The sequence below is a fragment of the Artemia franciscana genome, chromosome 2 (assembly GCF_032884065.1).
Source record: "Artemia franciscana chromosome 2, ASM3288406v1, whole genome shotgun sequence".
NCBI lineage: Eukaryota > Metazoa > Arthropoda > Branchiopoda > Anostraca > Artemiidae > Artemia > Artemia franciscana.
The window spans coordinates 28018410-28043499 of NC_088864.1; the positions used below are offsets into that span (position 1 = coordinate 28018410).

General features: G+C 35.1%; 1 protein-coding gene across 2 annotated transcripts in view; it reads right to left on the reverse strand.

The window, feature by feature from the left end:
* Positions 1 to 233: 233 nt before the first annotated feature.
* LOC136039619 (putative ATPase N2B) overlaps positions 234 to 25090 on the reverse strand; it is a 43597-nt gene continuing 18740 nt past the window's right edge. For both annotated transcript variants that reach the window (XM_065723513.1, XM_065723516.1), the window contains exons 4-6: positions 10758 to 10929; positions 5478 to 5720; positions 234 to 438 (exon numbers count right to left, since the gene is read on the reverse strand). In XM_065723513.1, coding sequence (XP_065579585.1) covers positions 313 to 438; positions 5478 to 5720; positions 10758 to 10929 — 541 coding nt within the window. In that variant the 3' untranslated portion in view covers positions 234 to 312. The remainder of the gene's footprint in view (positions 439 to 5477; positions 5721 to 10757; positions 10930 to 25090) is intronic.

A 25090-nucleotide genomic window follows, 5' to 3' on the forward strand; every position in this document is an offset into this window, starting at 1 on the left:
ATATATATATATATATATATATATATATATATATATCTTAGTTGTAACTGTTTAGATTTTTCTTGTGAAATGAAGTGCAAGACTAAATGGTTTGGGGTCATTTTTTTTCGATATGGCAAAGTAGCAGAACAACAGCAGCGTGTGTGGCCATTTAACAGTAGCGTCTTTACCGACCACAGTATTTCAGTATAGCATTAACAACAAAATAATAATAAATTCTGCCGAAAAGAACATAGAAATTATAGGATGTATTTCGAAAACTATTCTTGGTTTAATAACAATAAAACATTATACATTCAAAATAACTAACTTTCAAAAGCTTTGTTCCCATGACTCCCAATATTCAGTGGTTTGCATTTGTGTCAATCGTGAGAGAGTTCTATCGAAAGCAAATACTTCTTCTTCCCCAGAAAAGATGCTAAATTTATTCTCGTCATTCTGAAAAATAAGAGAAAAATATTTTACCGACACATAAAAAGAAATCCAAATAAAAATTTACGCTATAAGTAATAAGTGTTATGAAAAATTATGAAGCTTTCTTTTCTTTTTATTAATTTTCATGTTCAACAGGAAGAACAACTTCTGTCTTTTTCCTGGCTACAATCCACAAGAACAGCCATTCGCAAACTTGGTTGGTGAGTAAAAAGTAAAATGATCTGTCTTCTGGCACGTTTTTACAGATAGGAGCTTGAAATTTAATGGTGCAATTTTCATTAAGAATCCTTGTATTTTAAGGGGCGACCCCCTTTTTCAAAAACCGGGTAAATTTTCTGAGGCCCGTAAAAATAATTTAATTCTTTTGATGTTTCTATTGATATTAAAAATCCATTTTTTAGAGTTTTGGTTACTATTGAGCCAAGTCCCTCCTTACTTACAGTTCGTTACCTCGAACTGTTTGACTGTTGTCGTTGCTATATTTTTTGTCAATTTATAAAACATTCTTGTGAACTCGGTTTCTCTACTTAAGCGTGATCAGATCCTTAAACGAATGTCTAAATAGTACGGTAAATAATTAATGTACAAATAATAGTATAAATATTATAATATTATATGTATTGATAATGCAATAATATTATTACAATAAATAATACTGTAATATAAACTTTATTATAGTATAAATATAGATGAAGTATTAATAAATTAGCATATAAATATATATATATATATATATATATATATATATATATATATATATATATATATATATATATATATATATATATATATATATATATATATATATATATATATATATATGATGCAATAAATATATTAAAACAGACTCATATGGAAACCAGAGTCCGTTGAATTTGAAGCCAACCGTTATCTTGCACCTCATCACCTTTTCTGTCTTTTAAGTAAGAGCCATCTCCAATCCGGCTGTCCCCCAGGTCAAAGGAATCAGACTTGAGCCAGTAGGTATTTTTCGAAAGTACATGCTTCTGATAGTAGCCACTTTTCCTGATCCAAATTCATCTACAGTGTGTATCGTATTTCCTCAGGAGGAAGGAGGACATCGCAAATCTTTTCAAGGTCATAGTTTTCTTACTTGACAAATTCTGTGACTTGTTGTACTTTAGTGTCCTTGTTCACTCGTCCGGCTTTTTCTTTTGGTTTGATAATGTTTTGATAAATTTGTCTAGGTCCTGGACTTTTCATTTTCTAATATCTGCATCAGGATTTAGAAAAATTTCCGGGAACAAGTGTTGATTGTTGCCTATATGTAAAATGTCAAGGAACTCGTCGTAAGCGTCCTTATTTATAGAGATTTTCCCGGTCGGGTATCTAGTGACCAAATCTTTTCAAACGTTCTCGACAACGATTTGGAAAGAGGGTTCGATTCCAAAACAATGACGAAAAAAGATCGCTAATATCTTTAGATATGTCAAACGAGGCATTCTCAGCACCCATAAAAACTAGAAAAGAACAGAAACGTCTAACAATAAGAAAAAAGGAATTGCAACTAATCCAGTGAAGAAAAAAGGGGAAAATCAGAATTGCTCGTCAATAAAACTAAAAGTAATTGAAATCTAACTTGTATTAGGCTGGATTCTTATCACCCAGATGGGGTTGAAGTAGCTTAGATACATTTGGTTTGATTTTTTTTTGTGCGAGAGAGGAGGGGGAGTCAATTATTTATGGTTTTGCTTCAAAAAAAATGTTTCAAGTTTTGTTATCTCTTCTTGCACTGTTCTTGTTGTTCCAATCTTCCGGATTCGTACTGCTTTCGTTCTTATTCTTTTGTTGTACTAATGTAAATGAATAAATAAATCTCGAAACGAGTTCAGTTAAAATTGAATATACAAATCAAGCTTAAAACAAACAAAATATTTAACTATTGTAGCATAAATGAAACCCAAAACGAACAGAATTAAATAAACAATCAAAGTAAACAAACATACAACATGTACTAATATAAATGAAAAAATAAATCTTAAAACGAATAAAGCCTTAATTAAGTATGCAAATCAAGATTGAAACAAAAAAAAAATCACTACAAACAGGAGCATGGATACTGCCTCCTTCCCTAACTGCAAAAGTCTAAAACCTACTGCGTCATTGGCGCTTTACTGAAAATGAATTATGTTACAAACATTTTCTTACATACTTATTACAAAATTGAAAATAAAAAAGAAATTGCAGCAAAATTAAATTTTGAAATGATGGGCTTTTCAGCAGCTGATATCATTATACATCAAATATTTAGTTTAATCTTATTTCTTCCCAAAAGCGTTGACTACAAATTTAGTTTCACTACAAACAAGAATTTAGCTAATGCCTCCGTCCCTAACTGTATAAATCTAAAGCCTAATGCGTCATGGGCGCTTCATTGAAAGCGAATTATATTGCAAATATTCTCTTTTCCAGTTATTAGATCATTGAAATGAAAATAAAATTATACTATTCAAATTTTACTTATTCAATTTATTTATTATTAAATTTTTTTTTCAATTTTATTTATTTAAATAAAATTAAACCTTTAGTCTCCTTATAGTATATTAAACGTTAAATGCATATTAAATGCGTTCAATACCTTGTGGCAATTACAGGTTTTCCCTTGTACTATAAAATATTATATTCAGATGCCTACAGGTACAGATATTTTAACCCACTACGCCACTACAGGCGTGGGCGGTTCTAACAGAAAACAAGCTGAACATGATCGAAGAAATCAGGTTCCAGCCTGGGTTTTTAGCCTGTTGGTAAAATGGGTTTTGACTATAACTGCCATGTATGATACAAAGGGGATCATACTGGTTTTGATATTTGGCTTAAGTCACTATTGAAGTCATAACTAAATAAGCAGGCTGATTTGACTCTAAATTTTACTAATGAAAACAGCTATTACGGAGAAGCCTCTGAAAATACTTAAAACGAACAGAATCATTCTTCATATTCAGATTCTTACATTCACTTTCTTGCACCTTTATGAAAAAACGACTAGGTTGGAAAGATATATATACAGCTCACAGATGGTGTCTAGATTCTGTAGAGGGCACTCATAAATCACGAATAGTATCTTGTGCATCCCAGGTCTCTGATCTGAACCAAATGATTGTTGTCCACATTTCAATGTAGTCACAACTTAGGCAAGGTCAACTTTTTCTACTGATCTCAAGCGACAATCTCTTAATATCTCGTAGAAGAGAACACTTACGTTGACCCTTAGAAAAACAAAATTCAGAATGTTGGTTAACCCTTTTTTTTAACGGGAGACGTAACACAGGGTTCTGGGAATAAAAACGGTGAAAGAGTCGACGTTTCTGGTACACATTTCGTGAATATTTTTAACTATATTTATGCATCCCCCCACATCCTCCCAAAAATTATGTGTCTTTTTAAATGAAGGCTAGCACTTTTTGGATTGCTGTTTTTCTAACGGAAAGGTTAAAACATAAGACAATACTACCATCTATAATATACATGTGAAATTCAGTCTTCACGGCAGTTATGATGCTGATGGAATCCGGGATAAGAATTTGAGGGAAACTTTCCAGAAACAGTTGTGAGAGTTTGAAATTTGACAATGTAGAATACATAGAACAATTTTACGAAAATAGCTTGCGAAGTTGCAGAAGGTAAAGTTAGAGGAAAGTTAGAAACGCAGCTAGGAATACTACCGAAAACGGTTAAAGATTGGTTGAAAAAAAGATGGTTTGCACAAAAAGTTTTTGAATGCTAGATCATACGGGAATAAGAAGAGAGTAAGGGACGCATAGCAGGCATTAAGGTATGAATTACAGATGTATAAAATGGAGGTTTTGGAAAAGATTGCTGAGGCTCTGGAAGATAAAGATAGACGGCATAAAAGATATTGTATTGATGATGCACTGACATGTTAAGAAATTAAGAGTAAGTAGTCAGCCTGGTCATGTTCCAGTTGAAGAAACTATGCGTGCAAAATTTCAACATTGAACAGAAATCTTAACCTATCTTTTATCTATGCCTTTTATCACTTTGCTTCCTTTAAACGTACCTATTCAAAGTTTTGCTGTTAAGTGTAAAACGTATGGATATCCTCTTTTTCTCATGTAGATTTGAATAAATGAAAACAAGTTTCTTGAAATTAAAGTAAAAAGAGGTATTAAAACATAAAATGAACACAGATTAACCTATATATGAGGGGAGGGAATACAACCCCTCACACCCTTACTCTTAATGCTAAGTTTGAAAAGTGCTTTCCTTAAAGTATTTTAGATTGCAATAAATATAGCCTATTGTTAATTACAATGGATTTATTTTTTATTTTCTTATTCATTTTCAAAATATTTGAGCCTAAAATTGTATTGCTTAAAGAAGATGCGAATAAATCAGCCCTTTGATTCTCGAAGTGTTCTGATTATAAAACAACTTTTTTGCTCTTGTATTAGAGTATTTTTTTTTTGAAGCAAGGCAAAAAAAATAATCAAACTTTAGCGTGAAGAAGTTGTAGCCCCCTCCTCCCATTACCGTAAACAGGATAATTCATGGTCATTTTAAGTCTTATTGTCACTCTGTGACAATGTGTCTATACTTCTCACTCCCACTTCCTAAACCACCCTCTTTATCTTAAAACTTAACTTTTGTAAGATAATTCATGTCTAGTTTATTTTTTTATATGAGACAGGCTGTCAATGAGTAGTACAAGTTAATCGCTGTTTATTTTCTTATCAGGGATTAATACAGAACAAAAACTTTCATCTTGAGCCCACGATACTTTTTCTCGGGTTTTGCAACGCATTGATTTCACTGTCCATTTGCTTCTAGGAAGGGTACCCAAGGATGAGGGCAAGAGATGTAGCTACCTGTTCCTGAAAAATTATAAAAAGCGCAAAATTTGGAATTATATGTCACTCTTCTGGGATTTTTTGTTTAGCCTACCCCGGAAGACTTTAAACAAAAAAAATAGCTATATTAAAAAAGGTGTCCTTTACATCGAGTACGAAATTAAAAAAAAAAAAAATCAATTATACCCTGATTTGTCGCAAAAAAATTACCTTTAAATCCAGGTCTTCCAGGAAATGGCTATGATCATGGTCTGCTTTTTCACTTGTAAATAATTGATTTAGTGGAACTTCAGTAGAGAGCACTAACCGAACTCTATTGTCATAGAGAGTGTCAATTAAGGTTATTAAACGCCTCGCTTGTGATTTGAGTCTCAGATTCAATTTCGGAACATCCCGAATAATAATTGTGTGAAAGACTTGGGCTAGTTGAATATAATCAATGGCCCCTAAAGGCTAGAAAAGAAAACGAATGAACAAAAAAAACTATAAAGTTCATCATAACGTAATATTAACTATAAAGTTAACAGTGAAAACAATCAATGAAAAAAACAACAAGACAATTAAAAAAATACGTCAATTCTAATCAGGTGAGCCTCAGTTTTAACCTCCTGTTTTCCAGCCAACGCTCAGTGGTTTGATAGACGTCTAATTGATTTCAAACTTACAAGTGTCCTTGGCCTAAAAATAATATCAAGGGACAGGAATATTTTGTTCTTTGTGTGAGACATTATATTTCGCATAAATTTTTAGTCTATACAACTGATACATCCTTACGCACGCAAAGGGATGGTGACGGCATTGAGGTCCAGGTCTCACTGAAATCTCAAGATTTTAGAGTTTTTTGTTTTCTTTTTTATATTACTCTTCAGTATTTTTTTTGTATGTGTTTTGCATGGTGAACCTTTAAAATGCTGCCTGTCTCCCTAAGAAATGAAAATAATTACTACATCAGAATTTTCTTCCAGTCTCGGCTGCAATACTTATTAAGGAAGTTTTCACCACAGAAGCATCATTAATTCATTTTAAGAATACTGAGAAAAATCGTCGAAACTGATTTTTTTACCTTTTAGCTGATTTTTGCAAGGCACTCACGTAAATTTAAAATTCTTTATAAAACACAAAAAAACCTATCTAATAAAAGTATTGCCTCCTTGGAAAGCCTTGCCTCTATATGTAATTATTTCAAGCACTCCGGTATTGGTGAACACCATTCCTTTACTGAAATGCCAGTATGACCAAGTGGACACTTTGAAAGGCTACTTGCAAAGAAGCCACTGAAGAAGTTTCTCTGTTTTCAATCCATATTATACCCTAGTATGGAAACTAAAGCCTACCCCTTTATCCAAATTAAATATATATATATATATATATATATATATATATATATATATATATATATATATATATAAATAAGTTGTCTGTCTGTGGATCTGTGGATCAGGTGACGTCATGTTTCTGTGTCGGCTGACGTCATGAAATTAGTTGTCGTCATTTTTGCTTTGACGATGCTTAGTATATTGTAAAACACATTAATTTGGTTAATAATATACCATTTAAAACACCAAAATGAACATGCTGGAGTAGTCACTCGGTGAGAGAGGGTGTCAGAACGGAGAATGAAGGTCCCATGTTCAAATCCTGGTTAGGCTAAAAAAGGTAAAAAACTAAAAACTAAAAATAAACTGAAAAAACTAAAAAACTAAAAAAACTAAAAACTAAAAAAAAAACTTAAAAAAAAGGGAAAAACTGAAAAATAGAAGAGAAAAAGAAAACTAATAAAATTAAGAATAAAAATAAAAAAAAATAAAAAAGATAAAAACTAAAAAAAAAGTAAAAAGAAAAAACGAAAAAAAACTAAAAAAGGTAAAAACTAAAAGAACTAAAAAAGAAAAAAAAACTAAAAAAAGGAAGAAAACTGAAAAATAAAGGAGAAAAAGAAAACTAAAAAAATATAAATAAAAATAAAAAAAACTAAAAAGATAAAAACTTCAAAAAAAACTAAAAAGAAAAAAGAAAAAAACTACAAAACCTAAAAAAAGGTCAAAACCAATAAAAAAACTAAAAGGGGAACACTGGGACACAAATGACGACCGGGATACTGGGAATATAAATGACGACCGGGACACAGGGAATGTTCAATTAGCAATCACCATCAACAAAGCTCAAGGGCAATCATTAGAATCATGAGGTATAGATCTGAATATGGATTGTTTTTCCCATGGACAATTATATGTTGCATGTTCAAGAGTCGGTAAACCTGACAATCTAAATAAATGACGACACTCAAAGAGAAAGCGACCGGGACAAAAGGAATGTTCGATTAGCAATCAACAAAGCACCGGGGCACAGGGAGTACAAATGACGACGACCGGGACACAGGGACACAACTACAACGGGGACGCCGGGGTGCACAGGGGGATATATAAATGACGATGGCGACTCAGGGAATGGTCGATTAGCAATCATCATCAACAAAGCTCAAGGGCAATCATTAGAATCATGAGGTATAGATCTGAATACGGATTGTTTTCCCATGGACCATTATATGTTGCATATTCAAGAGTCGGTAAACCTGACAATATATTTATATGCACAGACAATGGGACAGCAAAGAATGTTGTATATTCGCAAGTTTTACGTAGTTAAAAACATATATATATATATATATATATATATATATATATATATATATATATATATATATATATATATATATATATATATATATATATATCTATCTATATTCACAGGTGGGACATAGGGACACAACTACAATGGCGCGTAACTAATATGGCGCGTAACGACTTACGCGCGCGGGGGGGCTTGGGGGGGGGGGCGCGAAGCGCCCCCACCAACTAGGTGTTGGGGTGGCGCGAAGCGCCACCCCAACAGCTAGTATATATATATATATATATATATATATATATATATATATATATATATATATATATATATATATATATATATATCCACTGAAAATAAGGAGCAAAATTAAAACTTAAAACGGACAGAAACTACCACGCATATGCATGAGATTGGCCCCTCTCAAAACCTCGCTCCTTACGCTAAAGTTTTTTAGTACTTTTAAAAAAGCTTCTTATTGTTCTAATTGAACGACCCTTGCCTTTCTTGAGTCATTCTTAAAGAATCGGGACAAAATTCAAACCTTAGCGTAAAATTCGAGGTGTTGAGCAGGGGGGCAGCCCTCTTCATACACGTAGTACTTTCATCGTAGGGCCTACATCCTACGTCGTAGGACCTCAAAAACATACGTCAAAGTATGTGAAAAATAAAATCGTTCAGCAATTGCTATTTTCCCCAAAAATACTCTAAGTCCAGCCTTCTATTTGAAATCCAACGAATCTCGCCCACCTGTCAATTATCAGTCAAAGTAAATATTATTTAAAGCACATGAAAGTTTCAAAGGGATTTTTCGCACAAAAGGAAATTTTTAAGAAGTCTAACTACGAAGATACATAGACACTATACCCCCATTTGCCCAATATTTCGTTACATCTTTTAAAACTCACATTGCATTTATATCCTTATCTGTTCTTATTCTTATTTTTTACAGTCGATTACTTAGAGTTTCATTGGGTTTTACTTAGGATTAAACAACAACAACAAAAATAAGTTTTTTTTAACTGAAAGTAGGGAGCGATATTAAAACTTAAAACGAACAGAAATTACTCCGTATATAAAAGGGGCTGTTCCCTCTTTAATGCCCCGCTCTTTACGCTAAAGCTTGACTTTCTCTCAACTCTACTTTTTATAACAGTAAAAAACTTTAGCGTAAAGAGCGGGGTGTTGAGGAGGGAACCGCCCCTTTTATATACGGAGTAATTTCTGTTCGTTTTAAGTTTTAATATCGATCCTTACTTTCAGTTAAAAAAAACTTGTTTTTTTCTTATTTAATTTCTGAACGTTTTTAAATTAAGGCATGTTTTGATTTTGGCTCTCCGCACATGAACAATTAAAACGAAATTTCTATATTAATTTATTTTTATGGATAAACGGCTTTCTCTTAGTTTTGATCGGACGATTTTGAGAAAAAAAGAGCGGGGGAGTAGGCCTAGTTACCTTCCAATTTTTTGATTATTTAAAAAAGCAACTAGAACTTAATTTTTTACGAACGTTTTTATTAGTAAAAATATACGTAGCTTACGAATTAGCTTACGTAACGAACTTCTATATTCGTTTGTTTTTATTACGTATATGAGGGGGTTCACCGCCTCGTCAATACCTCGCTCTTTACACTAAAGCTTAAATTTTGTCCCAATTCCTTAAGAATGAACCCTGAATCATAAAGGCAGTAGAATAAATAATTGAAATTAATAAAGTTACTTTAGCGTAAAGAGCGAGGTATTGGGATGAGGAGAACCTCTCAAATGCGTAATAATTTCTGTTCGATTTAAGTTTTAATGCTGCTTCTTGCTTTCAGCTGAAAAAACTTTTTCATATTTATTTTTTTATTTTTTAAATGCTAAAAAATCCTGCGCCCCCTTTATGGAAATTTTCTTCCCTCATGACAAATTCCTTCATGGAAAGAATCCCCTGCATAGCCCCCTCCCCTCAACCCCTCCACCAACCAAAAAATCCCCCTGAAAGCGTCTGTACACTTCCCAATAACCATTACTATGTGTAAACAATGGTAAAAGTTTGTAAGTTGCAGCCCCTCCCACGGGGACTGTGGAGGAGTAAGTCGTCACCAAAGACATAATTATTAAGTTTTTGACTATGCTGAATAAAATTGCTATCTCAGAATTTTTATCCGGTGACTCTGGGAAAACATGAGCGTGGGAGAGGGCCTAGGTGCCCTCACATTTTTTTTGTCACTTAAAAAGAGCACTAGAACTTTTCATTTCTGTTAGAATGAGTCCTCTCGCAACATTTTAGGACCAATGGGTCGATACGATCACTCCTGGGAAAAAAAAACAAACAAAAACAAACAAACACACATCCGTGATCTGTCTTGTGGCAAAAAATGCAAAATTCCACATTTTTTTTTAGATAGATGCCTGAAACTTCTATTGTACGGTTCTCTGATACGTTGAATCTGATGGTGTGATTTTCGTTAAAATGCAATGACTTTTAAGGGGCGTTTTCCCATATTTCTAAATAAGACAAATTTTCTCAGGCTCGTAACTTTTGATGAGTAAGTCTGAACTTAAAGAAACTTATATATATATATATAAAATCAGCATAAATAGAAAGAAAGAAAGAAGAAAGAAAGACGTTTTATTTGAGCCCTACGGCCATACACAACATGATTTAATAATGCAATTCTTAATGCAATATGCAATTCTTTTGATGTAACTATTGTAATAAAAATTCCATTTTACAGAGTTTTGGTTCCTATTGAGCCGGGTCGCTCTTTACTACGGTTCGTTACCACGAACTGTTTGATCTTTACTTGTATGAACTATAAATGCTACATAAAATATACTTATTTTCGGATAAATATGCTAAAAGAAGTAAAGAAAAACTTACTCGATTACAAAGTTCCTCAAAATTTGAACTTAAAATTCGCCCACACGTGTCGTTATAAGTCACATGTCTTCCTCCATAGGTTAATGTCCTAGACCGCACAATGTCGGTTTCCTTAGCTGCTAGTAACTTAAATATTCTAGTAATCCCCTGTTCTGTGTCATCTTCACCTTTTCTAAAAAGACACATTAAGTTATTCGAGGCAAAGCACTTCAGTAGTGAGGAAGTTTCGGTTTTTATGATACCCATAGCCCCTACTCCTTTCTTCCTTTAATGGTTTAACATGAGGAAAAAGTTTAACGGCGATTTTTTCCTCCAGATGCAGGTATTCGAGATGCAGATGTTAATTACGTAATAGCTTTTGTTTACTTCAGGACTGTTACGTAATAGCGAAACGTTTTCTAAACGATGTATGTATGCATTAATTACTTAAAACCTACGAGGACCAGGAAAAAACCTTCAGGGACCCTCCAAAAAAGTTTTCTTTGGATATTACGTAATCGGAGTTGTTTACTTTTGGCTGTTACGTAATAGGACTTTTCAGAGTCCACTAGTCAAGTGGGGAATTCCCGGTTGTAAAAAAATCTATAGTGCTCCAATATTTACAGGTGAAGATGACGCAATCTTACATGACTTGTTTTGGTTCCGGTAGACCCGTATAATCCGGCAAAACTGGTTTTGAAGGTCAACGACATGTGAGTTATTAGATTTCCTCAGAATTGAAAAAGGGTTCAGTGTGTCAACATCGAGGATAATATTCTTTAGTAATGGATGCTTTTACTCTATTGGATATTGAAGACGCAAGTAACGGCGAAAGAGAAACTAGAGTACCTAACGTAGCAGTAAAAATTACAAGGGGTTGCCAATTAACCCTACAATGGGACGAAATTTTCGCACGATATGTAATATCATTAAGCGAATTCAAGTCCGAGGAACAGTTATGCTTTGCAGCAAAAGTGCATATAATACATATAAAAATACTATGAGACGGATTAAACGCAATAGTGAAGTGTTTGAACACAAACAATATGATCTGGATCAATCTATGAAAAAGGAATGAGTTTGTTGCAAACGAGAAAGAATCCCAGTTAGTCTATAATCGGTGGTGAGAATGTCAAGATTAAAAATGGCTTGATCTGAGAAACAAAAAATCATACGGAATCTAGTGGCTTTAGAAAAAGTTTGATTCTAGAAAGAGTATTTTCAAGATTTATATTTCAAAAGGAAAATATTTTCTCAAAGAATGCTTAACAATATAATGAAAAATGATTCTCCGTCTTTGAACTACTGTAAGACAGTTTTACGTCGTGGCCCAGATACTTTACTCAATTTATTGGTATAGATAGATAGACAGATTTATTCACACGAAAAGCCCAATTTGCCCATGGTGACATACACAAAAAAAGTGAAAAAAATACAGCAACAAACATAGACTGAAAAACCATTGAACTAGTTATTTAAGAAAACATAACGACACCTCATACCTACCCGGACGAACTTTCCAATATTATTTATACTTCAGTAATACCTACTTCTCAAAATTTCCAAAATCCAATCTCTCCTCCCAACCCCCATACCAAATATACCCAAGCGCAACTCCCTCAACTCCCTACAATCCCCTAAAAATGATACAAAGACTCATCCATCTCTCCCCACATTGGGCAACTGTAAGGACCATCCCTCAATCTATTTCTCCCTAAATATTTCCTACGTTCTCCAAGAGGCATAAAATTCCCCCTTATATACATTACTCATTTCCAATCATCTGGAGCAAATCCTATTTTCAGGTAAATTTCTTCGTCCCAGTTCTCTTTGACCTCCGCATATATCCCAAGGGACGGCGAGGTGGCCTTCTCAGCTTTCCAAACCTAAACTTCCTGAGATTCTAGCCTAGTAGCAACTAACCTAGTCTCATACACTTTATTCCTATATCCCCTCTTAGTACTAATCCATTAAACTTAAAATCAAGGCCTAACATACGCTTAAAAAACCTCAACTGCATTCTTTCTAAGTTCAACCCCATTTATTAATCCCCTATAGCTCCACTCCGTTAATGCAAAGTCGATCTGACCCTAGCATTAAAAACATACTTTAGAAATCCTACATCCATAATGTCCTTGATACTACTTTTACTTAACAATCCTAGTAATCTATTTCCCTTACTTTCTACTATCTTGAGATGTTTCTTCCATTTCCCATCTGACAAAAGCCTACAACCTAAGTACTGAAATTCATCTACATAGTCAAGTGTCCTATCTTCATACGTAAACTGATACTGCGAATCTATCTGTTCTCTACTTTTCCTAAAAACCATTACCACCGACTTCTTTATGTTTAATACTAGTTTCTTATTCCTAAAATAAGAAGATGCTAGATCTAGCAGTTGTTGCAAATGTTCTTTACTTTCTGCTAATAATGCTATGTCATCCGCAAAAAGTGATGCCATAACGCTTGCACTTGAAAGCTTAATTTTTGGAGCACCTCTGTCTATCAAATACTCTTCAAAATCATTAATATACAATGAAAATAGCCTTGGGAAAATTGTACATCCCTGCTTAACACCAAGTCTACTCCTAATAACCCTAGAGAAATCATTGCCTACCCTACAATCTTAACTATATTATACATAGATGCTATAACCTTAACAAATGCGCTTGGTAGCCCTAGTGCTAACAGAAACTCTATCATTAAACTTCTATCCACTCCATCAAACGCCCCTTTTAAAACCAAAAATGCGACAAATCGCCTGCCCTCTTTTATTCTAACCTGTTTCCCAATCAACCCTAATAAAATAAAAATCTGTTCTATAGAACAACGACCTTTTCTGAACCCTGGCTGCGAATCTGATAAAATTCTATTTTGGTCTATCCAATTATCTATCCTATAGCATAATATCTTAGCAAAAACCTTACTAAGCACATTACTTAGGCTTATACCTCTATAATTCCCATGGTCTAATCTATCCCTCTTTTTAAATAACGGCACTAAAACAGACGTAGCCCAAGACAAGGGCCATTCTGCACTATTCAATATACCAGAAAACATCCCTGCTATAACATGCAGTAGCCACACCTGTCCCAAATTCCAAAGTGCGGTTGGTATTCCATCTATACTGGAGCAGATCCGCCTACCATCCCTTTCATTTTCTCCCATGCTTCACTTACTTGGATGGGAGCAACCAAATCATAATCACATTCTTGCATTGGCCTATCAACTACATCAAGTAAAGCAGATACCAGATCTACACTTAAACTAGTTCCTCCTTGGTCCCTAATCACTTCGTTTTTTCTCTCCTCTAAATATGTAGGCCAAGAATCTACTGCTGGAATACCATCACAAACCTCTGTTCCTCCTATAGAATTTTTAACTATGCGCCAAAAGGTCCTAATATCTCCTCTATAATCTTTTTTCAGTTGCTCTCCCGTCCTAATTTCATGCTATTTTTTCTTAAGCTTCAACATTTTCTTATACTTATTCCGAATCAACTTATAATCCATATAAAATCGAGTATTTTCCCTACTACCTGTGCTATAACTCGCTTTCCGCAGTGCCTCTAAGACTTCCTGACGTTTTCTTTCACAATCATCATCAGAAATCCGTTCTTAATATCATTCTTAACTCTGCAATTTAACTTTGAACCTACCTTATATACAACATCATTTACTAATACTAACGGCTCCTCTATTTTTCCATCACCAAGTAAAACCAAACATTTCTCTAATTCCTGCTGAACTTCTTCACTCGTCATCATACTCTGAAAATTTTTTCACATTCTCTCCTGTTACTTTCAGTGCCTTTCTAATGCCTAAATCCTCATTTTCCTGCGTTTTTTCTTCCTATCACTATTAGTCACTAGTTTCTTAGAACTAAACCACTCAAAAGTAGCCTTAACAGGCAAGTGATCTGAACCTACAACTGCCATCCCTCGAAATCCACACATAGACACCACAGAGGAATATACACCAAAATATAATCAATTACACTTGGAGAAGTCCCAGAAAAACAAGTGAAATTTCCCACAGCTCCATCCTTTCCAATTCTTCCGTTGAAAATAACAAAATTGTCCTTACCACAAAAATCCAAAATTTTACAGCCCCAATTATGGTCCTCACTTACCCTGGGAGTAAGATGGATTACTAAATCCTCTCAAACCTCCCAAGCAGCTTCATCCGTACAGGCATGAGGTGACATCAAAACTTCTGGAGTAACCCCAACATAACCATTAAAGTCCCCCATAAGACAAATAAATCAGATGGAAACTGAATAGAAAATTTGCGTTTTTCATCCTCTAATATACACCACGTATCCTCCTCGTTGTACGCGCTCGACTCTGGAGGGATATAAATTGCACAAAAATAATAAACCGTCCATCGGATTTGACTCTTAACCATATCAAATTACAAGAAACACTCTTCAGCCGTTGGACTTTATGTTGAGACAAAACATTTTCAGATTCAAAAATTGCGGCTCCACCATAAGTTCGTCCATTCTTAGATTTTTTACGATGGACACCGAAATACTGAAACCTTTCAAACTGAATTTCATTTTCCAACTAAGTTTCGGATAATGCTACAATATCAAACATACACTGCGATACAAATAGACTATTAATTTTCATTTAACTCAGTCCTTGGATGTTCCAATGCACTATATTTATTCTTTCATGTATAACACCATGGCCCTGGTCTCCCTAGTCTTTCGGCCGATTACTTTGATCTTGGAAAGATAGCTTACGAGGTGCGATCTGCCTTTCATTTATTTTGGCCTTACCTCTAAGAAGAGGTGGCTGTGTTGTATTTGGCGCACTATCATTCGGGCTAATTATTTCACAATTTCTTCTTTTTGGAACGCCCCTTTCAACTTGTGGCGCAGCAATAGACAAGGGTGTTTTATGCACTTCGATTTCATTTTGCGATAGTACATGATAACTAAATGCGCTACCGAATGACTCCATAGATGTGACGCTGGAATTTGATATCTGCGAATCCGCTCCCGGTCTTCTGCCATCTTTCAACGTTATGCTCAAACCTCCAACAGCCGATACCTGGTGTGCACTAGCAATTCCCCTTCTATATTCACCACCAGGTACTGTGCGCTCCTCTATCGCATCTGTTTCAAAATTGTATATATAACTCTTGTTCTCTACGAACAATTTCATACAACGCAACTTCGCCTCTTTTCCCGCTGATTTCGCTGCCTCAAGGGTAATTCTCATTTTCTTTCTCGCAAGTAATTCTCGTGCTGTGCAGTCAGGCGTAATCAAAATTTTTGAGTGTCTAAAACGTTGACTTGATTTCAGAACAAGATCGCGCGGCAAAAAGCGCACGTAAATTTGACCAAAGCGGGGCGGGGGTTTTGATTATACTTAATACGGAAAACGTCTTTTATGTCGCTAAGATGTAGCGAGGCATTCGGTATAAACTGGTTGAAAGTGGCATGTCTGTATTCGTCTTGATAGGTCAAATTTATACAAAATGATATTTGTTCGTTTCGAATCAGCCTCCATATTACTCATTTTAAGTCACATCTTCTCTAGGTCAGTTCTTAGAGAATCCATTTCTCGCTGCGTATTTATATTTTCTGCCTTAACTCCAGCGATCACTCCCTTCAACTTAGTTGATAACTGGGCCAGTCCCCTATTTATTCCCGCTATTTCTGATGAAATTGGGTCTATTTTATTTGGGTCTATTTTGGGTGAGCATTGCCATTATTCGAAATTCTGCATCATTAGAGATATGGCTATCCCCTGGATTCTGGCCTTGTGTAAACATTCCTTGGGGTGAAATGAACAAATTCAAAGTTCTACTTTTCAAAGGTCTTGCCAATACGGATACAATTATGTGCTCATTGATTTTATATAAAATTGTCTTATTTTAATAATGCCAAAAGTTCAATTTATGTAGCAGACAAAAAGTTCAGTCAATTCAATTTATTCAGTGACGTTAGATATTCCATTTGGTTACAGATACCGAATGAATATTTTTAATAGTTTATAAGACCTAAAAGTGTTCTCACTATTTCGTAACTGCTGAAAGAATTCAGTGTCTAATTAAATCAGAATAAAAGTCCTTTACCAACAACTGGTTTGAAACTGAGATTAATACTTTTTAAAAGAATAGATAGATCTTAACTGTTCAACGACTATAATAACTAAAACAAAACAAAATGACTATGTGGATTTACTTTTGAGCACTACCTAAAAATTCGTTTAAGACGGCCATTTTTGCAAGGCAACAAAAAATAAATTCAAAAATATTGTCTAAGTAAGTTTTTTGACGTCATTCGATTAATCTTCTTCCTAGAAGACGTTCACTTTATTGATCGCGGGTCAATTTCTTTTTAGCAGTGAGACAGTCAACATTGAAAAAATATTTTACACATTTCCATTATTTTCGTATACATTGAGTAGCTGGTCATCCTGTGAGAACTGAACTACTGTTGATAACTAAAACAAAAAGTGTAGATTGCGAAATCCGTATAAACTACATAGAGGATATGCAGTGCAAATTAAAAACTATAATTCCCGTCTTGAAGATATTTTTGACTTTCACACTAGAGGTTTCCTATTGTTTGATTGTCACTATGATAGATGCGATCAATGAGAAAATACTTACCCTGGTATGATTGCAAAAAAACCCGAAATGTGATTTCAGTGTCTTTTAAAGAGACTGGTACCGTCGTGGATTTTAATTGTCTTGGGAGAGTTAACATGGTCTACGCTTTAATTACTGGAATAATAAGAGAGTCTGGTTTTTACGACAGCAATGTGAAGATACCGGCTGCTATGATTATAAACCTAATGATTTTATTTGGGTATAACAGAGTGATTCTTCATATGTGAATTTTGTATGTGACATTGCTTCAAATAAGCAAATTGAAACAAATGAATTTTATAATATGAATGAAATGGTAAGAGATATGATAAAAATGAAGTTACATTAAATTGTAAAAAATGTGAAATGGTTGAAAATGTGTCAATGGTTTTCCTATACGCTGAAGAAGAAATCTAAAGGACACAGACTATTGTATATACAAGTTTTATTACTAAACAAATTCAGAAACATTTTTAAAGCATTTCACTCTTACGGCACTGAAATTTACATTATATAGGTGGGCAAGAGTGCCCACCTTTTTCTAGTTTCACCTAGAAAATCATTTAATCGAAGGTTGTCCCCACAAATGCTCAGATATTCACTGTAAGTATATCTGCGACACCGAAAAAAACATAGTAGAGCATGAAAACCCCACTTTTAGTTGATAAATCTTGTACTCGCTTCCGATTTTGAATAGTATATTTTTCGCTTTGCTCAAGAGGGTGTTTGATGTGAGACGTGTAAAATGCATACGGTAGGCCTAGAGGATCAAAAAATTTAATATTCTTCGCCGTTGGAAAGATGCAGAGTCAGTGTCATGTCTTTACATTTGATGGGCTACTATTAACAACGATAAGGGTATTGTTAACGCAATGAATATGGTCGAATAAATCGGAAAGTATGCAATAAGATTTGTATTTGGACATGCACGGATCCAAATTGAATACATCGATTATTTAAGTTGTGTTCATGGTGCCAAATCTAATAGAACACTGCCATCAGGGGTCATATCTCAATAAGTTTCAAATTGATTTAGAGAGAATAATGCTATGCTCTCCTCCATGGTTCGTTAAAGGCACACTCTAAACGTACTGTGCCCATTTGGACAATACTCATATCATGAGTACCATACAAATCTAATACAATAACACCATGAGTTTTGCAAATTTTCATCAGTTATGTAATTTTCAAATAGTTGTGAATCCCGATCTAGGGATAGCGTTGTCAATTCATATAGGGTCCTATGGGATTTATCAAAGAATAAATTGTAGAGTGGAATTCCATTTACTTTACATACAAGACATGAAAGTCAAAGCATTTCAAATTTGTATGGAGAATTCGTCCATGATCCTGTAGCACTAGCTTTTTTTACATAAGTCAAAACAAGTTTTGAAGGAATTTCGCCATTGATAAATGGTGAGTCTGCATAGGTACGTGTACCTATAGCAATATGTCGTTGATTCGTGATCGTACGTGATCTCAATTTCCATAACCTGCTGTTTTCGTATATGAAGTATTGCCTAGGTGAGAGACTCAGTTGCATCAGTTTGCAAAAAAGGGACGGAGAAAGTTGTAGCTTTATATCAGTCATGAATAGCTTATAGGACCCTGGAGTCGTCAATATTAATTGGATATAACTTGCATAGTTTGAAAGATTGTTGCTTGTACTTAAAAATATTCCATTTATCTAAACATTGATGAATCTAAAGAAATTGTGTAGTACACAATTTTTATAAGATGAGCCCCGGCTACACTTGGTTTTTCATTGATAGATTTTTTGACAATCACAAGCATATCCATACATGTGGAGATCAAATCTATGAAATAGTATTCACTGGAATAAATTTGAAAATGTACGTTTTTAGAGTGGGTGTAGCAGATAAAACTGTTCATAGTAACCATGTTTTATCATCATATCAACGTTTTGCGCGTTGAAAAGAATTGGAGATGAGTTGACTAAAGCAAGAAATTCTTTATGTGGTAAATATGCCATTTCTAGGAAAAGAAATCCTTTTTCGATGTAACAGTTTTTACTTCTGGTACCTTTTACTTGTTTGACAAGAACAATGTTTTAGGGTTCCGGCTTCAGTTGAAACTATTGAGTGATGAGATTTCTTGCTTTTCTTAAACCTTATCCGCCTTGCCGTGATTCCAATCGCTCGCCAAAGGATCGCGCGCCGGACCTTAGATTTTATGAAGCGGTTTATTTAAAATTCTTCCCAGGGCCCTAAACTTGCAGTGTAGAGGATGCAAAATTCGAAACAGCAGGAGAAATATGTATTTTAAGCAAGAGGTAGCGCGGAGCGAAGCAGCTTAGCAAACCAATTGCCGAGACCGTAGCCAGATATAGAGGAACGACCCTTGTAGCAGTCCATTTGATGACCCAATTGTCGAGGTCTAAGAGTAGCAACAAAGCAATCAATATCAGGACAGACAAAAGTATTTTTTGCGTGTCCCCAATGTTCGTTCAGCCATATATAACGTTCAGCCAATGCCGCCTTTATCGGACAATGAATATGATAGAGTATTGTATTATGTTTCAATAAAACCTTTTTTTACGTGTGGATTAATAAATTCACTTCCCCGATCTGTGTGATTTTTTCTATATGAATCTTGTTCAAAGATAAATTCAAGGGCTCTAGCAACTTCATCACCTCTCTTTGAACGCAATGGAACGCCATATAAATAGCGACTAAAAACACTGTTTCCAAGTAAAATATACTTGTACGTGTTATTATGACGTCTTTGAAACTCGTCCGGCGGCAATTGAACTGCTTGTAATATAAGCAATGGGGAAAAGGCTTCAGTATTTCGATAATTACTACCACAAGCTCTATGATTTCGATGAAAAGTGTAACGGGGTTCGTTCTATAAATACTCTGTCGCCAACTTCTTTTCCACTCCAGCCACTCGAGTGAGTGTAGTGTGGAACTTAATTTTCCCGCTTCGCCAGTATTTTCATAAACGTTTCAAAACTGGTACTTCTTCTTTCTCAAAGAAATCCGCCAGCAGATTTTCAATTCATGCTGACATTTCTGGCACAACCTGAAAAAATAGTGACAATTGTTACTGCCCTGAAAAATCTACGATTTTAAGCTGAAACGGAGTGTATTATTATGCTGAAAAAGAATATTAATCAGATTAGGATCATATAACCCCTCTCTTCGAGGCAACAGTAAAACAGCCCAATTTCAAAGGCCGAAGGGCGAAATTTCAAGTTACCCCCTGGAAAGCAGAATGTTACAACACCTTATAGTTAATCTCCAGAAAAACGCATTTCCTTTAGGATCCATAGGGCCACTCAATGCCTCCTGAAAAACTATCAAGAGGGTCCCTTTATTCGATCAAAAATTAAATCTATTTTAGAACTAACAGGATCCTGCTTATTTTCCCATGTTGAAAAAATTAGCCTTAACAAAAAATATCACAAATTTTACTTACATTAAGATCAGCATCTTGCATTGCGATCGCGTTGTCCTCATGCTGGAGGGCTGAAGGGGGCATATCCTCCCTGTTTTGCTGCGGGTCGTGGATTAGCCAGGAATTTCACCATACTTGGGGGGGGGGGCGTAGGTCTTGAAGGGTCCGCAGTAGGGGGCCACATCTCCGCTTAGCCTTGTCTTCTTTGAGGGAGGAAATCCCTGTTCAGAATTCTTCTGAAATAGAAATAAAATAGTTTTTTCATGAAATAGATGGGTTAAAATCATAGTTTCCTGCTAACTAGTAGTCCCATGTACCAAGCACACAATCAAACATTCCTGTAATAGAGAATAATTTTTGTTTTTTCAAATAACTTGAACCTTGAAATCTTAGTTTCTCCTTAAATTTAAACCGCCTCTATTGCACCCCACCCCTTCTATATTGATACTATAGTTTTTACTGTCCTCGGGGATAAACCTAAAAGTTATGTAAGATAAAGAAAAAAACGGTTTAAAAATTGGCCATTATTCCGATGTTAGAGAATTTTAACGAGGCTACAAATTCCCAGGGCAAGAATCCAAAATTCAGACCAAATTGGAGTAATCAATTGAGGATACAGAGTTTCGTCTGGACTAAAGTAAACTGGTTTGCAGTTATTTTCTTAAAGCGTGATAAAATAGGCTTAGAACGTGCTTCAAAATACTGCCAAAAACAAGTCTGTAGACTCGTCTCTGAATAGTCCATTTTCAAAACCTAGCCCCCTTTCTAAGATAGAAATAAGTTATGCGAAATGTGTAATAGAGCACTCTAAAGAGAAAAATCCAGACAATTAAGAAACTTTAGTTTGTAGCCTAGGGTTAAATCTGGCCCGATAAAGGGAGGAGGGGGCGTCACAAAACAATTCATTATTGTAGCCACACTGAAACCTTGTTTTACCTATTTTTATTTACTATAAGGAAAGAATATTATCCACCCCTGCATCTATTTCAAATATAACACGTTTATCTGGATAAAACCCTTAAAGCCGAATTGTATAAGCCATTATTTTACAACACAAAGGAAGTATTTAGCTTAAATAAAAAACATTCCTTTTCGTTCAATTATTCAAAAGTATGTTGAAACAGTTCAAACAGTATGTTAGCTGCTAGTGGAAAAGTAACCCTACATCCGACAGTGTGCTATAATTAAGCTTGAGGGTAATATACCTGCTTACAGGAATGTTTAACCCAGGTTGCATCGTGCTATTCAAGGTCATTAACAGTAAGCGTAAAGATGTGGACAGCAGGTGATTAATGCCTAGCCCAAAATAGACGACGGATGCAAGGTCACCCTTCGGCTAGAATAGTGAATGGCCATTGAAAATACAGCAAAAAGGCATATATTTTGACGCGATGAAAATTAGATTAATTTATCACAGATAAAACTTTCTTATATGGGAGGGGATGGGGTTTTAGCTGTTTATCTAATGTATAGTTACAGGAGCTCAAATTTGGGTCTGCCCACCTTATTTTTGGGGGGTAGGGGAGGGAGTATATAGATCGAGACTCACCAGCATGTAAGCAGAGGCCCACTCCTTTTTCAAATTTCTGGTAGCTCTCATTTTATTAAAATCACCTTGAATGTTCAAAATCTAATATATGACTGACGAAATTTCCATAATAGTACCCGGTTTTATACCCCCCCCCGGAATATTAGAAAATTACCCGGTCCTGTTAGCAGAATAGGAGGTCTCGTGACAATTATGTTTCCTGAAAATAGCGGGACATCCTTTGTTTTTCTCGGTAGTGGAATAACAAACCTTTTTTCCTAGAAAATCAATTGACACCTAGACTTTATAACGGTTCTGATCATAGAAAATGGCGGAAAACCCTTGTTTGCTGACAAGAAAAGGCTATGTTTGTGAAGCATGAAAATATTGGGTGATGAGCAATTGGAGGGGGGCTGAAGGTTTTTTCCTGGCCCTCGTAGGTTTTTAAACAACCAAGGAAAACATGATTTGATGGGGGCCCTAAAGCGTTTTTCCTGGCCCTCATAGGTTTTAAGTAATTAACACGTGCATTTTTTAGACAATATTCCCTATTACCCAATTAACATCTCCATCTCGAAGAAAATTAAATACACCTGCGTATTGAGGGAATCGCCGTTAAACTTCTCGGTCATCTTAAATCATTAGAGGAAGAAATGAGTACCGGCTATGGGCGTCTAACTACTCACTTCTGCTACGCAGAAGATAAAAAAAACTAAAAAAAATTGTCTAATATCCTTTCCCGACTGGATCTGCTGGAAGACCATAGACATACACCATATGCAAGATATACATATTGTCCAGGAAAGCCCCAATCTAACCATTTTTCTTCTGGATGAGTCATGTGAGCGATTCGTAGTTTGAATTACATAGGTAAGAAAAGAGAAATTGTTGGGTTGGGGCTTCAAATCATGGTCTATGTGATTTTAACCACGAGCTGATCACATGACTCATCCTCATTGAAAAAAAAATCAATTACAATTAGCTTAGAAACTATCCAATTTAACTGGGTGAATATTTTAAGACGAAAAACTTCAAGGTACCAGTGGTATGCGGGTTATGCCCCAGCAGAGTAAACCGATGGAGACAGTAGTGGTAGTGATTCTGGCGTGTATTATATCCAACTAGTGGAAAAAGCCTAACATTGCTCAGGAATCGTATTAACAGGAGCTAAATTAAAATCAAGTAGTTGTGGGCATCAAGTCATGGCTAACTGTACAAAAAGCCAAGACAGATAGTCTGAGTGACTGAGAGGCAAATCTGGCCTAAGCCCTTATTAAGATGGTATGAAAATGATGTCAGTTCATTTGTTGATAGATAAGTCTATTTATCATCGGTGCATGTGTCATTCCTAGGGCAGAACTAGGGTAAATAGTCATAGAATTAAGGGGCGAAAAAATTGGATTAATTTTGGGTTGATACGTGACGGTCAATGTCCACTGAACTTGTATGCAAAATCTGAGACTGAATTTACTTGGACTCACAAGCGAAACTTAAGCCTAATAGGCTTGGCCGATTGTAGTCTAAAGGTAGAATACCGTGTCATAGGATTGACATATGACCAACAAGTCCTCTGGACTCGCAGGCGAACAGTGAAACCTATAATTTTCCAAGTGCTTGGTTAAATGGCACGGGTAAACGGCGGGAGTAAGTACGGCTCTCTTATTGGATTAAATAAAAAAAAATATTTTAACTGAAAGTAAGGAGCGACATTAAAACTTAAAACGAACAGAAATTACTTCGCATATGAAAGGGGCTGCTTCCTCGTCAACGCCCCGCTCTTTACGCCAAAGTTTGACTCTTTCTCTCAACCATTCTTTTTAAAACAGTAAAAAACTTTAGTGTAAAGAGCGGGGCGTTGATGAGGGAGCAGCCCCTTTCATATACGAAGTAATTTCTGTTCGTTTTAAGTTTTAATGTCGCTCCTTACTTTCAGTTAAAAAAAAAAACTTTTTTTTATTTAATTTCTGAATGTTTTTGAATCAACAATGCATGTTTTGATTTTGGCTCTCCGCAGAGGAATAATTAAAAAGAATTTTTTTTGAATATTTATTTTTTTTGGCTAAATGGCTTTCTCATAGTTTTGATCGAATGAATTTGAGAAAAAAAAGCGGGGGAGGAAGCCTAGTTGCCCTCCGATTTTTTGATTACTTAAAAAGGCAATTAGAACTTTCAATTTTTTATGAATTAATTTATTAGTAAAAGATATACGTAACTTGTAAATTAGCTTACGTAACAAACTTTTGTATTTTCATGTTTTTATTACATATATAAGGGGGTTTACCCCCTCGTCAGTACCTCGCTCTTTACACTAAAGCTTAAATTTTGTCCCAATTCATTAAGAATGACCCCTGAATCACAAAAGCCGTAGAATAAATAGTTAAAATTACAACAAATACTTTGGCGTAAAGAGCGAGGTATTAGGAGGAGGTGAGCCCCTCATAGGCGTAATAATTTCTGTTCGTTTTAAGTTTTAATGCTGCTCCTTACTTCCAGTTGAAAAAACTTTTTCATATTTATTTTTTCATTGTTTTTTTTTTTAAATAATGCTAGAAAATCCTGCGCTCCCTTCATGGAAACTTTCTTCCCCCATGACAAATTCCTCGATGGAAAGTTCCCCCAACATATCCCCCTCTTCTCAGCCCCTCCCCCAACCAAAAGTTCCCCCTGAAATCGTCTGTACACTTCCCAATAACCATTACTATATGTAAGCACTGGTCAAAGTTTGTAACTTGTAGCCCCTCCCACGGGCACTGTGGGGGAGTAAGTCGTCCCCAAAGACATAGTTATAGGTTTTT